The sequence below is a fragment of the Nerophis ophidion genome, linkage group LG15 (assembly GCF_033978795.1).
Source record: "Nerophis ophidion isolate RoL-2023_Sa linkage group LG15, RoL_Noph_v1.0, whole genome shotgun sequence".
In the NCBI taxonomy this organism is placed as follows: domain Eukaryota; kingdom Metazoa; phylum Chordata; class Actinopteri; order Syngnathiformes; family Syngnathidae; genus Nerophis; species Nerophis ophidion.
The window spans coordinates 16,697,663-16,715,587 of record NC_084625.1 but is presented as its reverse complement, the minus strand read 5'-3'; the positions used below and the strand labels follow the sequence as shown (position 1 = coordinate 16,715,587).

Sequence of the window (17,925 nt, the reverse complement as noted above, 5' to 3'; positions counted from 1 at the left end):
GGAGCCTATCTCTGACGTATTCGGGCAGAGGGCGGGGTACACCCCGGACAAGTCGCCACCTCATCCAACACAGGTAGACACCATGAATACAAATAAAATAATTTTTAAAATAATCATTTAATTATTTTATTGCTTTGTTATCCATAACTCAAAGCTAAGATGTAGAAGTTATTTTCACATGTTAGCATATATTCACCTACATTGTTATGGTTGGAGTATTTTTCATATACAAAACTTATAAAAGTGGCCCTTGCATCCTTCAATTTTTCTCTATGTGGCCCTCGCTGGAAAATGTTTGGACACCTCTGCCTTTAGGCAAGCAGTACTGTAGACATTCTATGACTTTAGAGTAGTCAGTGTACAGTTTGCATATATAGTACAGTATATATTCATGATCCACTAAAAATGAGTCAACACGCAGCCATTACTGTCTAAATAATGCTAATAATGTCTCTCAGCGAGTAACAAGGTAATTGCATCTTGCCTACGGTCGGGGAAGGTGTTGGTAAAGTCACGGTCTGGGCTGCACGAGTGCTAGCAGGACTAGGGTGGCTGCACGAGTGCACTGGGGAGGCTGCAGTTCATTGAGGATAATCATGACATGCTAAATCGGAAAATGTACCGCCAACAGACCTCTATGTGCCTTGAAACAGTGAAATAAATGATAAAAATGTGTATCTGCAATAATAATGACGTCAATGAACCTTAGGGTTTTTTGTGATTTCGCGTTCCACATCGTTTTTCTCCGCGGAAATAGAGGGAATTTGTCTCATCTGAATCTCTGCTAACGAAGCTACAGTCTAGTGCAGGGGTCGGCAACCCGCGGCTCCGGAGCCGCATGCGGCTCTTTGGCAACTCTGATGCGGCTCAGCTGCAAAATCGCCGACCCCCCAGATTGTTGCGGGGAGATTCCGGAATTCAATGCCTCTCCCGGACATCACCAGGAGTCAACGTTCTCCAATTTTCACTCGGACTACAATATTATACACCCCCCCCCCCCGCGTGGTTGAGGTGGGCGGGGTTTGGTGCTCTCGGGGTGTATAACATACTCAGTAAGTATCATGGATACAAAGGATTCTGGGTATTTGTTGTGTTGCGTTTGTGTTTTGTTACTGTGAGGATTTTCTCCCGAAATGTGTTTGTCATTCTTCTTTTGTGTAGGTTCACAATGTGGCGCATATTTGTAGGAGTGTTAAAGTTGTTTATATCACAACCGTCAGTGTACTCTGTGTCACCCAGTATGCCTTCCAGTCGTGTGCGTGCATCTGCAGAAGCCTCTTACAACATGTCGCTGGACTGGTAAGCAGTTTGTACATGTTGTAGAAGGTGTTAAAGTCAATGGCTTCATAGCATGCCCTTATTCTTGTCATCTGGGTGACCACCAGCAGATATTGGCGAGAATACTTGCGACTCCCATTGTCTTCCTCATTTTGTGAAACGGGTCAAAATGGCTAATCTTGTAAGCAACACTACCAAGGCTGCACTTATTTTTAGAGAAATATTTACTTGGTTGCCTAACTTGGGAGTCTTCATTCTTTTCCCAGACACCACAAAGCATAAGTAAAAATAAAAAAGAGGAAGTAGAACCAGCAGTAATCTCACTTCAGTAAAATTACGTAACTATTACTCGTGCAGAAAAAATATATACAAAAATAAGAATCTACATTTATTTCCTCAAGCATACATTTGCTCAGTACGTTCGGTCGATTTTCCCATGTAAATGTTCCTCTGTAAACTAATCTGTAAATAAACATTTCTTTAATTTCCTGCACCTTTTCGTCACTTTCACTTCGTCTCAATCCAATCAGCCAACTAATGTGTGATGCTAATGCTGTGTGCAAGGCTGAACTAAATGCAAACTAAAATGGAAGGGGTCTTACCCGGGCTGAGAATCTTTGGGCACCGCACGATTCCAATCAATTCGATTCTTGGGGGTAACGATTAGATTCAGAATCCATTCCTGGCAGGCGATTCTGGATTAATACTTTTTAATCACATTGTGCGCCAGTTTTATGATTAACTACATTCCTCCATAACGAGATAAACAGATGTGATAAATATTTGTATTACCTAAAAGAAAACTGGTTTTGTTTGACATTTGTTTGTATCCGTGACACTTCCTGAATATACTTTACACCCCCGCGCCTTCAACCCCGACCACCTTACCGAACCCCAGGGGGGGTGGGAGAGGTGGGGGGTTTGCTGCTAGCAGAGTGTATAAAATAGTCAGGATGTGTCATGGATAAAAAGGATTCTGGGTATTTGTTGTGTTGCGTTAATGTTGTTTTACTGGGAGGATGTTCTCCCGAAATGTGTTTGTCAATGTTGTTTGGTGTGGCTTCACAGCGTGGCGCATATTACTAAGAGTGTTAAAATTGTTTATATCACAACCATTAGTGTACTCTGTGTCACCCAGTATGCCTAGCAGTCGTGTGCGTGTTGCTGCGAAAGCCACACACATCATGTTGCTGGACTGACAAGCAGATCGCATATGCTGTAGAAGGCGACAAAGCCAATTGCTTCATAGCACGCCCTAATACTTATTATCTGGGTGACTGCCGGCAGTCATGCTAGAGAATATTAGCGTCTCCTATTGTCTTCTTTGCTTTGTGACACGGGTCTTAAATGGCTCTTTGAATGGTAAAGGATACCGATCCCGGAACCATGTATATCAAATATTTCCGGATGGTTCAACCGCCGCCCGCCCGAATCTAATTAAAATAAATTTTTTCGTCATGTCACCCGCCCGATCCGCGGTTTATCCGCGGACTCCGCGGATGACACCGCAAACCGCGCATCTCTACTAGTAACACAATAAGCAGATAAGGGATTTTCCAGAATGATCCTAGTAAATGTGTCTAATGACATCTGAATCGCTCCCACTGCCGTGTCTTTTTTTTTCTTTCTAGTCCTTCACTCTCACTATCCTCATCCACAAATCTTTCATCCTCGTGCAAATTAATGGGGAAATTGTCGCTTTCTCGGTCCGAATACCTCTCGCTGCTGGTGGCCATGATTGTAAACAATGTGAGGATGTGAAGAGCTCCACAACCCGTGACGTCACGCGCACATTGTCCGCTACTTCCGGTACAGGCAAGGCTTTTTTATTAGCTACCAAAAGTTGCAAACTTTATCGTCGATGTTCTCTACTAAATCCTTTCAGCAAAAATATGGCAATATCGCAAAATGATCAAGTATGACACATAGAATGGACCGGCTATCCCCGTTTGAATAAGAAAATCTCATTTCAGTAGGCCTTTAAGAACTTTCTGTTTTGTTTGGTTTTGGCAGTGACAGTGGATCAAAGCGGTAGTGTTTTGCCAGTAGAAGACCGCATTTCCCATGAGGACTAGCGCATATAGCGTCAAACTGACATGATGTCCACTGTAATATTGGCACAAATATTAGGTCTCTAATGGCTATGCTGATGTTAAATGGCAGACACAAGGAATGATCTTGGATTGCGCTACAAACATGACGCTACTAACAAGAATGTATCTGGTCGGATGCACGTTCAAAGCAAAGAAAAACCGGCGGGAGAGGATTTTTTTGAAGAAGTAGTGTGGAATTATCACACTGGTAGTTATTTATTGCTACCACGCTCATTTCCGGTAGCTAACATTAGCATTAGCATTTTGATTTGAGCATCGAAAGTTATTTATTAGCTTAGCAGGAACAGAGCCAAAGCAGCATTAGTCTGAAATTCGTCGTCTTTGAGCTCACACCAGCGAGTGAAAGCCTGGGCAATGTAGATCCTGACTGTCCTTTTTTTGTCTCCTCAGACAAAACTTTTTGTTTCTTTGGTTGTTTTAGAGCTTTGGCCATGATAGCAGTAATGGCACATAGGCGTTCTTCCTCTTCTTTTTGTTTTCTGATGGCACGCAGGCGTTCGCATCGACTTCCGTTTTTTTAACGAATGGGAAAGGGAGAGTGATGTATGCCGTAAAGCAAGTTCGCACATTTGTAGTTTTTTTTGTGTGGCAGGGTTCCTGCCACCCTCCTCAAAGTCACTAAATGCCAGTTAAAGCGATACAGACCCCCTCAGGCCATGACAGAGGTGTCATTTAACTAATTTTAAGTTGAAGTATCATCCCAAAAGTTGTGAAAATATTTTAGGAAGGTTGAAAAGTTACTTAGAGCTGCTTTACACATAAGATTTGTGATTCATTCAAAAAACTTTTTTTTTGATACCCCTAGGTCTTACAGTAATTGATTATGCAAAATATAAACACAAAAACATCCGAAAAATCCAACAAACTTGTTTCACATTTCAGAGAATCCGTCGCTTTCTCATTAACATACCAATTGTGGGGAAAATAAATAAATAAATGGCTACCCTATACATCTTAATACAGGGGTGTCAAACTAATTTTAGCTCAGAGGCCGCATGGAGGAAAATCTGTGCACACATGGGTTGGTCTATTAAAATCCAGGGCATTAAAACTAAAAAAAGAAGACAACTTTTTCCAAAACACAACATAAAATGTGAGATATAACAGGATAATGCATACATTTATCATTTGTTTTCAAAACAGTTACCAAAAAGTGGGACTCCAAAAGTTTACTGTGGGACCCCATTCATATAACTTGATGGGATCCCCGGGACACTATTTTGAAAATTCCTAGCGCCAACACTAATGGAGTATTGGTGCGTGCAAAACAGCAGCAGGCGGCTGTGGCCCGCGGGCCGGTTCTAATACTAATTAAATATCATCCCAGGGGCCATATATAATCCATTCAAAGTCAAGGCCCGCGGGCCGGATGGCCTTGAATTTGACACCCCTGCCAGTTATCTTTTCTCCAGCGAACAAGTTAACGTAGCATGATGTTGCTGTTAAAAGTACATGTGATATTAGCATATGGCGCAGGTAGCTATGCTAGCGCTGCTAACGTTTGCTACTTACTCAAAGTAAAAATTTTTCAAACCAAAAATTTTCACACCATCACCATTTGTGGTTTAAAAAAACATGCATACTGTATTTTTCGGATTATAAATCGCAGTTTTTTTCATAGTTTGGCCGGAGGTGCGAAATATACTCCTGAGCGACTTATGTGTGAAATTATTAACACATTACCGTAAAACATTATATAATATTGTTTATCTCATCCGCGGAAGAGACAAAGAAAATGTCAGCAATCGTCACACACACGCCAACCAATAAGAATTTGGCGGGGGAGGGTCATGGCAGAAGTGCATTGTGGGTCATGGGATGCCAACTGCTATATGCTATATGCTACTGCCGTAGCTATTAAAATGGATCATTTCAACGTTGGCGGTAACTTATAAAAACCGAGAAGGGCTGAACTAAAATGGCACTGAAAATGAAATCATGTACTGCAGATTACAAGCTGGACGTAGTGAAATATGCAGCAGAAAACGACAAGAGGAAGCGACGCATACCTTTGGAGTTGGCAGAGTTGTTTAGAAGCGACATCGAGGAAGAAAATTACATGGGATTTATCGATTAGGAGTGACAGATTGTTTGGTAAACGTATAGCATGTTCTATATGTTATAGTTATTTGAATGACTATTATCAGAATTGTCAGGCTTTCCCCTGACAGTTTGTCTATGTTTTAGTTTTTTTCCTCTGCATTTGTCTGTTTCCTCTGTGTTTAGTATTTCCTGTCCTTAGTTCCTGTCTAGTGCTCTTATTTTGTCAGCTTCCTGTCTTGTTCCCTGAGTGCTGTGTTCCTCCTCAGCTGCGGCTGATTAGCACCTGGCCACACCCGTTGCCAATCAGCCCGCTCCTATTTGTACCTGCTTTGTCTTGTGTCAGTTGCTGGATCATTGTATTGTCTTGTCGATGTCACGTCAAGTCGCCGCTGTCGTGTCGTACCTTGTCTTTGCAGCGTAGCGGTAAGCTATATTCAGTTAATGTTTGTAGCTTACTGTTTTTTGTTCCCTGCTTCTTTTTTATTTTTCATTATACAAGTACAACTTCTGTTTGCCTGTTTGCTACCCGCTAGCTTCCACGCTAAGCTCCTGTTCGTAATTTTCTAGCTCCCAGGCTAGCTCCTTTTGTTTGATTAACCGCCTCGTGCGCGCTTTGTGTTTGTACCCTTTTGGTTTTGTTTTTGTCTTAGTATTTAATTAAATCATGTTTTCTCATTCCATGCCTGCCTCCATCTCTGCATCTTGGGGTTCGTCATCAAATAACTCTGACAATAATATGTTACGTTAACATACAAGGCACCTTCTCCGTTGGTTATTTATGCGTCATATAACGTACACTTATTCAGCCGGTTGTTCACTATTTTTTATTTATTTTAAATTGTACATCACTGAAAAAAGGTTGAGAACCACTGGCGTAGTGAATATCTAACCAGGATTTTAAGTGCGCCTTATAGTCTGGAAAATTAAATGGCTTGTCCCCAGTAGGGCTTGTTTGAGTAAAACACTTCTGAACTGTCTGGATTCCAACATATAGGAACAATTTTGGACACCACACTATTGTGGAACCCCTGAGTCCTATTAAAAATTGTTGGAAAATACTATAATATGGGACCTTTTTAATAGAGCCCTAAAGGATGGAAGTCCACAAGGAGCAACTGCCTCTTGAAATAATTGAGGGGTGGGATAAAGCAGGAGGAGGAAATCAGCTGAGGAATCATTTTTCCCCACACTGAAGCAAAAATAAAATAAAAGAGTGTTTCCCTGTCGCATACGTTGCCTCCATCATATCTACACGATCGCCTTGAAGTCATGATGTACGTGGAGCCACCCACGGGGAGCGTGCACACGTTCACCAGAGAGTGAGAGAGAGATGCTGTGACTTACCCATCCGGGCGCGCGCACACACCTCCACACACAAGCCTCGACATATCCCGTTGCCACTTGCTCGTGACGGCGTACAGAAGCGCAGAGGAAGGACCGAAGGGGAGAGGCAGCATGCAGACGAGCTGAGGAATGTACCGGATAACGGACTGTTAGAGGTGGAGGGGATTTGGGGAGCGGGGGGGGCAGGCGTGTGGACAACAGTCACCTGGCCCCGGAGGAGGGTGGTGGCGCTGGTGGAGAGGGGGGTCTTCTGGGGCCAGCCCTCGGAGATCGGTTTTTCTTGAAGAAAGGGGGTGAAAGTTTGCCCCATGGCGCTGGTGATGGAGCCGGTCAGCAAGTGGACCGCCGGCCAGGTGGTGGACTGGATGAAAGGTGGGTGAGGATACGATGATGCAGAGATGTCGCTGGCAGGGGGAGGTGTCAATCACTCACAGAGTGATGTCACGACGACAGATGACTGACAGGACAAGATAAACTTTCCTCAGAGAACCAAAATGTATTGTACTTACCTTATTTTTTTTTGGAATTACATATATTGCAGCAGATCAGAGATGTTATCCTTGCATAATTTAGCAGTGTGCACCTGGAGGTCTGGGAAGACTGCAAAACTCTCTTTTCATGAAATGAAGACCTGTTGCAGGCAAGCATGGGGAAAACAATGCCAAATAGGAGTTGAACAGAAAATAGAGTCAAAAGTAAGCGTTACTATATTTGAAAAAGGCCTAATTTGTCTGAATGGACGTCGTTAGATGGCGTACCTTGTGAAGTGTTACATAAGTTACATCATGATACTTCCTTGCCATTCATTGTCGGTGCTCTTTATATCCACATAATTGTCAACACTCAAATTTGGATATTAAGGAAACAAAATTTGAATGCAATGCATATTTAAATTATCTTGTTGCTTTGTTTTAATTTTCATTATTCAAATTTGTATTTTCATTTTCCATTTTATTTTTATTTTCTATTATTTTTTCCATATTTTATTTTTATTGTTACTACAACAAATAATGTCATTAATAGTGAAAGGGACCTAATGATAAAATGGACAAAATGACGATGAATACTGATGAAAGCAGCTCAGACAATATGACATTTCACCCCTCAGGTCACATTTACTAACATAAAAAAACACTACTCTGTTTGTGATAGAAAAAACAATGGCATTATTATTATTTTGACAATAATAATACAAATTAATATTCAAACGATATATCAACTAATACTAATAATAGTATTATCATCAATTAATAAACATAACTAAGTCATACTGAAAATTCAATAAACTATTACTGTTATTATTAATAATAAAAAAGTAATTATATTATTTTCATCATTTGAATTGATACAAAATTGTAATTATTATTCAAATTATAATATTATTATTCCTACTATTAATACTACTAATAATAAATAATAATAATAAATAAATAAATGATAAATGGGTTGTACTTGTATAGCGCTTTTCTACCTTCAAGGTACTCAAAGCGCTTTGACACTACTTCCACATTTACCCATTCACACACACATTCACACACCGATGGAGGGAGCTGCCATGCAAGGCGCCAACCAGAACCCATCAGGAGCAAGGGTGAAGTGTCTTGCTCAGGACACAACGGACGTGACGAGGTTGGTACTAGGTGGGAATTGAACCAGGGACGCTCGGGTTGCGCACGGCCACTCTCCCACTGCGCCACGCCGTCCCAATATACATTATTATTATTTACTTGCGATGAGATGGTGACTTGTCCAGGGTGTACGCCGCCTTCTGCGCGATTGTAGCTGAGATAGGCCCCTGCGACCCCAAAGGGAATAAGCGGTAGTAAATGGATGGATAGATTATTATTTTCATCTTTTGAATTGATACAAAATAATGATAATTAATATTAAAATTATAATATTATTACTCCCACTATTAATACTACTAACAATAAATAATAATACTTATTATTATTATTATTTACCTCCGATGAGGTGGCGACTTGTCCAGGGTGTACCACCCTTCCGCCCGATTGTAGCTGAGATAGGCACCAGCGCCCCCCGCGACCCCAAAGGGAATAAGCGGTAGAAAATGGATGGATTATTATTTACATCTATATTTTTATTATTATAATCATGTTTTCGATCAATAAAAATTAAAAATATATTGTCATGTTTGGTATTTTTAATAGTTTTAACTGTAATTTAAATTTTATAAGGTTTATTTGTCCATCCATCCATTTTCTACCGCTTATTCCCTTTTGGGGTCACGGGGGGCGCTGGCGCCTATCTCAGCTACAATCGGGCGGAAGGCGGTGTACACCTTGGACAAGTCGCCACCTCATCGCAGGGCCAACACAGATAGACATACACAATTCACACTCACATTCACACACTAGGGCCAATTTAGTGTTGCCAATCAACCTATCCCCAGGTGCATGTCTTTGGAAGTGGGAGGAAGCCAGAGTAGCCAGAGGGAACCCACGCATTCACGGGGAGAACATGCAAACTCCACACAGAAAGATCCCGAGCCTGGATTTGAACCCAGGAATGCAGGAACTTCGTATTGTGAGGCAGACGCACTAACCCCTCTGCCACCGGGAAGCCCAAATTAATATTAATATAGGCAAAATAAATAATAAAATAGTTATACTACTGTGACTACTACTACTACTACTACTACTAATAATAATAATAATAATAATAATAAGAGGACAAAATGACTGTATCAATACTGATATTGGTGTCCAGAAAGCAGGTCAAGCAACGCGTTGACTCATTGGCTGACTTGCAAACAAGGGATCGTGACCGAGATTTGTTCCACGTTGCGCTGTGCCCATTGTTTTGTTTCCTGAGAGGTTAGCACTTGGTCATGCGTGTTTATGTGTGTGGTCAGCATGTGGGCGGATGGTGAGTTGTTCCGTCTCAGAGCGTCTGTGCACAACAGCTGACAAGAAGGCGCGCGTGCATCGCCCCGAACAGAAGGCGCTCGGCAAGAACATGCGTGTGCCGTGCCTTGATGTGGTATTTGATCCATGTTGTGGGCCTCTCGGGTGTGTCTGGCAACACTAGGAAATATGATGCTGTGTGTGTGTGTGTGTGCGGCAATGTGCGACATATGCCACAGGCGCTGAGGCCAAAGGGTGTAGGGCAGGGGTCTCAGACACACGGCCCGCGGACCAATTGCGGCCCGCGAGACCTTATTTTGCGGCCCCCACCTTAACATGAAAGTTTAAAAGCCTCCTGAAATTAGATTTTCTCATTTAAACGGGGATAGCAGGTCCATTCTATGTGTCATACTTGATCATTTCGCGACATTGCCATATTTTTGCTGAAAGGATTAAGTAGCGAACATCGACGATAAAGTTCGCAACTTTTAGTCGCTAATAAAAAAAGCCTTGCCTTTACAGGAAGTAGCAGACGATGTGCGCGTGACATCACGGGTTGTAGGGCTCCTCACATCCTCACATTGTTAACAATCATAGCCACCAGCAGCGAGAGCGATTCGGACCGAGAAAGCGACAATTTCCCCATTAATTTGAGCGAGGATGAAAGATTTGTGGATGAGGAAATTTAGAGTGAAGGACTAGGAAAAAAAAAAAAAAGGTGATTGCAGTGGGAGCGATTCTGATTTTATTAGACACATTAGCTAGGATTATTCTGGAAAATCCCTTATCTATTGTGTTGCTTGTGTTTTAGTGAGATTAAATCCACCCAAGCAGGACTGTATTTTTCGAGGTGTGTCTCGAAAGATAGTTGAGTTGGAGCAGGAAGTGCAGTAGACAGAGGAGGTTCTGCAGGGCGTGGCAGTTTGGCTGACAGGAACTGAGCCACCTCCGTAGTGGACTGTGGGGATGACCAGGGGAAAAAACATAGGAGTGGGCGGAGCTTGAGCCATAGGGGGTTGGGCCAAAGTAATTGGGGGCTGAGCTTGGAAGTCAGCAAGTGACTGGGACTGACTAGACCTACAATTAAAAAACATGTCCTGATAGTGCTTGATTGTAGCTTTAAAGTCATTTGTGACTGGCTGAAAGAAAGAATATACTGATTTAAAAAAAATTCTTCGTCTATGACGTCATCACCAGTGGACAGGGTGACGTCATCCACGCCGGTCTCCAGCTGACTGACAGCCCATTTAGTAAACTGTTTGGCAAAGTGAGTGATGGGATTACCAAACTTCAGAGGGGAAGACTGGGCTGTTTTCGGCGTGCTGCTGTCCGGAGGAGTCGTCTTTGGGAGCGACGCGTCCTGATGGCGAGGCGAAGACTCCTTGCGGTCTAATGCGGGGGAACGAGGTGCTGGGTTCCTTCTGTCACGCTCGGGTCGCATTATGATGCGCAATTTTGTTCTCCCAGGGGGGGCGAAAGACACTCCGGACGAAAACGTAAAGGTAGGATGATTTAAAGGCCTACTGAAACCCACTACTACCGACCACGCAGTCTGATAGTTTATATATCAATGATGAAATATTAACATTGCAACACATGCCAATACGGCCTTTTTAGTTTACTAAATTGCAATTTTAAATTTCGCGCAAAGTATCCTGTTGAAAACGTCAGGTAAGATGACGCATATGATGACGCGTGCGCGTGACGTCTCGGATTGTAGCAGACATTGTTTTGCAGCCCGATCCCAGCTATAAGTAGTCTGCTTTAATCGCATAATTACACAGTATTCTGGACATCTGTGTTGCTGAATCTTTTGCAATTTCTTCAATTAATAATGGAGATGTCAAAGAAGATGGATGTAGGTGGGAAGCGGTGTATTGCAGCTGCCTTTAGCAACACAAACACAGCCGTTTTTTCCTTGTTTACATTCCCGAAGGTGAAGCTTTACTATGGAACAGAGCAGTCAAACGAACATGGTTCCCGACCACATGTCAACCGGCAGGTTTCGGTGAGAGAATTGTGGTAATAAGTCGGCTCTGACCGTAGACATGTCAAAGAGGCAGCTGCGACTCTTTTGCCTCCTCCGTGGCTTCCCTCAGAAACACTGGCGGTCACCACACACGTGGCCACACCTCTCCGACTTTCAAGTACGACATTATAATCTCACTATCAATCAATCAATCAATCAATGTTTATTTATATATCCCTAAATCACAAATGTCTCAAAGGACTGTACAAACCACTATGACTACGACATCTTCGGAAGAACCCACATAAGGGCAAGGAAAACTCACACCCAGTGGGCAAGGAGAATTCACACCCAGTGGGACGCCAGTGACAATGATGACTATGAGAACCTTGGAGAGGACCTCAAATGTGGGCAAACCCCACCCCCTCCAGGGGACCGAAAGCAATGGATGTCGAGCGGGTCTAACATGATACTGTGAAAGTTCAATCCATAGTGGCTCCAACACAGCCGCGAGAGTTCAGTTCAAAGCGGATCCAAGACACTAGTAACACAATAAGCAGATAAGGGATTTTCCAAAATTATCCTAGGAAATGTGACTAATAACATCTGAATCGCTCTCACTGACCTGTCTTTTTTTTTTTTCCTAGTCCTTCAGTCTCACTATCCTCATCCACAAATCTTTCATCCTCGCTCAAATTAATGGAGAAATCGTTGCTTTCTCGGTCTGAACCGCTCTCGCTGCTGGTGGCCATAATTGTAAACAATGTGAGGATTTGAGGAGCTCCACAACCCGTGACGTCAGGCGCACATCTTCTGCCCCTTCCGGTACAGGCAAGGCATTTTTATTAGCGACCAAAAGTCGCAAACTTTATTTAATTAAGAAAATCTCATTTCAGTAGGCCTTTAATAAATAATACACAGTACTAAACAGACAGAAACCAACAAAAGAACAACGTGAGGAACGCACGGGAAGCTAAGGCAAACCCTTAGCACAGTCTGGAAACAAAAGAACAGCGTGCCGAACGCACGGGAAGCTAAGCCTAATACTTAGCACAGAGACTGGAACCAGAAACATAAACGCGACTGTAGCTTACCGCAAACAAGGAACCCAGGCAGACTGACGGGAGAAGGCAGGCTTAAATAATGACAGTGATTACCAAAACACAGGTGTGCGTCTGGAACAAGCGGCAGGTGAAAATAATAAGTAACCACGGAAACCAACTGAGAAGTTCACACACAGGAACCGAAGGAGTCCAAAACAAACAGAAAAACACAAGTGACCCAAAACACCCAAACAGAATATGATCCGTGCAGAGGATCATAACAGTTTTATTATCATTAAACAAGCAGTCAATGACTCACTGGCAATTAGTTAAGTGCCACGCAAATCATTTCTGCTTAATAGTGGCCTTGTTTGCCAAACAATCTTGCAGGGATCTTAGAGTATCTTTCATTACCGTTTTTGAAGTGCTTCTTTGAAAAAACAGCAAAGATGCCCCTCTGTCATTTGGGAAATGTTAGACAGACGTTTTGCAGGAGGTCCTTAAAAACAGCATTGCACCCTTGTCAAATAGAGGAACCAGAATTGTTGACTCGTGTTTTTGTAGTGCATCCGTAAAAAGTGCAACACTGTCCAAACATATGGTGGATCTTTGGTTACCATTTTTGCAGTAGGTCCTAAAAACGGCAGGGCTCTTTCGACATATAGAGGATCTCTGACATCATACTGCTTATATTCCAATTTCTGAGGTAATCCATGACTATATTACAGAACATTATAATTGAAAAAACTCAGATGGGTTCCTTTCACATTTGAATCGATATGGTACTAATTCCCAGCACCCAGAAAAAACAGTTAATTTTTTGGTACTTTTGTGTGTGTTAATAAACCTAAACAATTTTCGTTTAACATTTAACCTGCGCTATGTTGTCCAGTTGTTAACTGTTCTTACAAGTCTGTGTTTCATTTTCAAATACTGTACTGTACTGTATATCTAATAGGGGTGTAAAAAAAAATTGATTCCTATCAGAATTATGATTCGAAATTGATAAAAAAATGTTCTAAAATGTATTTCAAAAGTATGTTTTTCTTTTTCTTTTCATAAGAATCAATTCTGCTATTGTGTTATTCTTACAGCCAGACCTGTGTTTATTTCCGTACCTGACGGTTTCAGCCACAACTGTTGCCTTCCTCAGAGGTTGCCACTTGTTTATTTCCGTCAGGTACAGAAATAAGCACAGGTCTGTCTCTAATAATAACAAAATCGCATTATTTTTTGAAGAGCTAATGAACCTCTTTGGATTATAATAATCAATTGTTAAAAATACCTTTTTAGGCCATCTCTATGCAACCAAAGTTAGGTTACAGGTTAGAAAAAGCTGTTTTAAAAAAATGTCATCATAAATATTATACCAAGAAATACAATGCGAGAAACGGTTTGGATTGTGAATAATGCTGAATTTAGAATCAATTCTAAATGTAGATTGTCACTCCAGAAATTGGAATCATATTAAATCTCTAGGTGCCCAAAGAATTACACCATTAATATACAGTAAACTTTGCAGTTCCAATTCCAAGACGTTGGATGGCAGTAGCGGTTTGACTATGTTGCATTGTCTTAGCCAGGAAGTAGTCTTTGCCGTTGAGTTGAATGTGCCCGTCTTTTGTCTCGTTGAGACCTACAAGGTGTTTATACAGTAGGTATTAAACTTGTAGTTGTAGTTTTCATTACCTAATTTGGACGTGTTCAAACCGCCAGGTAAAATTGCCAATCACTAGCATGTCTTTGGCTAATCCAATGTAAATTAGCATTGAGCTAGCACAGTTTTTATTCTTACTGTACTTTTCAGTCCTTTCTTTTTACTTTGCTGGCATAGCAAATTATAACATTACCTAAAAACAGTTTGGCTGATTGCGGTCTGAGTGCTTGACTACTTCTTCCAAGTGCTAGAGTCCGGTCTGCCAACGTACGTGTCATCACGCATCATCAAAAATATGGCACTGTTTGATTTTACGTATAGTACCGACGGACTTCGGTCGGTATTTGGCACCCATCCCTAATAGAAACACAATATTGTTTTGTGCAAACAATCTAAGAATTTGGGTTTCAACCTGGCAAATTTGAGCTAGAGTCTGAAAACATCATGTGCACATCCAAGAGGGTTCTCGTTTTTGTCAACTCTTTTACGACAAAGTATTGTATCCACTTTTGATGTCCATCTCTTAAAACCCCAAGTACTTATGTCCGCGTGTGTGTGTGTGTGTGTGTGCGAAAGACAGAGAGAAAGTGACGGCCCATTTGAGGGTGTGTGTGTGTGTGTGTGTGTGTGTGTGTGTGTGTGTGTGGGAGTTTGGCTCGCCTGCTCTTGTGAAAAGTGTGCATCTGTGGGAGTTGGAGTGTGTGAGTCAGCTATGAATCATGCCTTTTTCTGAAGCTGATCATTAAGCACATGTATGCATCGTGCATTGCAGACCAAGTTGGATTTTAGGTGAATGTAATACAAATAGTATACCTTGGCCCTAATGGCTTTCAAACTATGACAGTATAATGCTCTCGCAAAAAGTATCTAAGCTCTTTATGTTAAAATGTGTGATTTTGGGGTATAATAGTGCATCATATTGCATAAATACTGAGTTTTTCCAACCTAACCCTTTCCAAAAATGACAATGAATATGTGAAACAATCGTAGAGTACAAAGGAAATGTTTTTTTTTTTTTACAATATCCTCAAGTTGTGACAAAATAGTCTGTCATGAGTTTGACTTTTCATGAAAATATGTTTCACAATTTAGTGGCAACTTCCCTTTTGAAGTTCTGTGAAAATCTGCACAAGTCAGCTACGTGTATGCAGTACCAGTCAAAAGTTTAGACATAACATGGGGATGTGCGTCTAAACTTTTGAGTGGTACTGTAGCTCATTCACAATCAATATTCTAATCCAGTGGTTCTCGAACTTTTTTCAGTGATGTACCCCCTGTGAACATTTTTTTAATTCAAGTACCCCCTAATCAGAGCAAAACAATTTTGGTTGAAAAAAGAGATATATAGAAGTAAAATACAGCACTATTTCATCAGTATCTGATTTTTTAAATAGTATAACTGTGCAAAATATTGCTCATTTGTAGTGGTCTTTCTTGAACTATTTGGAAAAAAAGATACAAAAATAACTAAAATCTTGTCGAAAAATAAACAAGTGATTCAATTATAAATAAAGATTTCTACACAAAGAAGTAATCATCAACTTAAAGTGCCCTCTTTGGGGATTGTAATAGAGATCCATCTGTATTCATGAACTTAATTCTAAACTTTTCTTCACCAAAAAAGAAATATTTAACATCAATATTTATGGAACGTGTCCAGAAAAATCTAGCCGTCAACACTGAATATTGCGTTGTTGTATTTTTTTCCCCACAGTTTATGAACTTACATTCATATTTTGTTGAAGTATTATTCAATAAATATATTTATAAAGGATTTTTGAAATGTTGCTATTTTTAGAATATTTTTAAAAAATCTCACGTACCCCTTGGCATACCTTAAAGTACGCCCAGGAGTACGCGTACCCCCATTTGAGAACCACTGTTCTAATCAAAACGAATGAGAGGTACATAAATTGCTACTAAATTACTGAGTACAGTGCTGCTTTTACTGTAAATCAATGTGCCTTTCATTGCCACATGTGCACTCAGCGATGCCACTCACAATTTGTCTCATCCCATTTCTCCTGTTAAGCGACGCCGAGCCCAACTTTGGTGGCAGAGTGCACGCCCCCCACCTTCTGCTCGTATGCCTCTTTCATCGTTCTAGTAACACTCTCAACACGCGAGAGCCGGCATTGTTTTAATTGCCATCACGTCTAGCAGGAGGCGCTGTTAACACTCAATAAAACACGCGCCTGGATGGGAGCGCATCAAAAATAGCAGAGCCACAATAGAGGGAGAAGACGAAAAAACACAAGCTACCTTGCTAAACCCTTAAAAGATCTTGCAGACATTTTGTGCCATTCAGTTTTTGATTCCCACGTCATTTTGGAAATGCTATGCAATATTCCTTTTTTTTATTTTTTATAAATCCTGTCATCACTGAATCTTACATACACATTTAAAAAATAAGGAAATGCCTATTTATTTATAATAATAAAACAGTGACATTTTCAACATACAAGTCATCAAATGGTTAAAAATCATAAAGAATTCCATTCATCCAACCATTTTCTACCGCTTGTCCTTTTCGAGGTCACCAGGGGGCTTGATTCTATCCCTGCTGCACTTGTGCGGAAGGCAGGGTACACCCTAGACAACTTGCAACCTCATTGCAGGGCCAACACATTCAGCAGCCATTCACACTCATATTCACACACTCGGGCCATTTTATTGTTGCCAATTGATACATATGTACTGTATATTTCCGGCAAATTGACTCATTTTAAAGGGGAGCTGCACTTTTTGGGGGAAAAACTTTGCCTATCATTCACAATCCCTATGTGAGATAAGAAGAGAATAAATGCTCACTAACACAGATTTGTGAATAATATTTGAGAGGAATAGGTCTTTTGTGTGTATATAGTAAAAGTTTTAAATTAGGGGTGCCATGACGTCTGTCAGTTTGTTGGTGACGAACCCCGAAATGCAGAGAAGGAGGCAGGCATTGAATAGGGAAACATGATTTAATTAAAATACTAGAACAAGAACAAACAAAAAGGGTACTGACAAAGGCGTGCACGAGGCAGATAAACTAAAAGAGCTAGCATGGGAGCTAGAAGATAACGAGCCTAGCGTGGAAGCCGGCAGATAGCTAGCAGGAAACAGAAGTCATTACTTGTAATATGAAAACAAACTGGAAGCAGGGAACAAAAAACAGTAAGCTATAAAAAGCTAACGACTATAGCTTACCGCTACGCTGCAATGACAAGACCATTAGGAACGACAAGTAGAAATGACTTTGATGCGACACGGCACGACAATAATCCAGCACAGACTGGATGGGAAGGAAGGTTGAAATAGTAGCGGGTTGATTGACACCAGGTGTGGCCAGGTGCCAATCAGCCACAGCTGAGGGGAAACAGCGCTCAGGGAGAAACACAGGAAACAGACATAAGAAGAGCACTGACAGGAAATACTACACGCACAAAGGAAACAAAGACAAATACAGAGGAAAAAAACTAAAACATAACCAAACTGTCAGGGACGAACCTGACAACGTCGATTGCAAGCTACCATTCGATCGCGGACGGTGTGTCAGTCGATCGCCAGCAAGGCATATAAAAAATAGTCCTAAAAAATTGCGATCATCAATATATATATATATATA

At 41.2% G+C, this 17,925-nt stretch overlaps 1 protein-coding gene and 1 long non-coding RNA gene across 2 annotated transcripts in view; one reads left to right on the top strand and one right to left on the bottom strand.

The window, feature by feature from the left end:
* Positions 1-6,370: 6,370 nt before the first annotated feature.
* LOC133569314 (uncharacterized) overlaps positions 6,371-17,925 on the bottom strand; it is a 59,020-nt gene continuing 47,465 nt past the window's right edge. The window contains exons 4-6 of the long non-coding RNA XR_009809792.1: positions 7,289-7,410; positions 6,985-7,183; positions 6,371-6,901 (exon numbers count right to left, since the gene is read on the bottom strand). This is a non-coding gene — a long non-coding RNA (uncharacterized LOC133569314). The remainder of the gene's footprint in view (positions 6,902-6,984; positions 7,184-7,288; positions 7,411-17,925) is intronic.
* The window catches only part of cnksr2a (connector enhancer of kinase suppressor of Ras 2a), a 100,893-nt gene continuing 89,980 nt past the window's right edge, over positions 7,013-17,925 (top strand). The window contains exon 1 of the mRNA XM_061921547.1: positions 7,013-7,151. Within this exon, the coding sequence (XP_061777531.1) occupies positions 7,088-7,151 (64 nt within the window). The 5' untranslated portion in view covers positions 7,013-7,087. The remainder of the gene's footprint in view (positions 7,152-17,925) is intronic.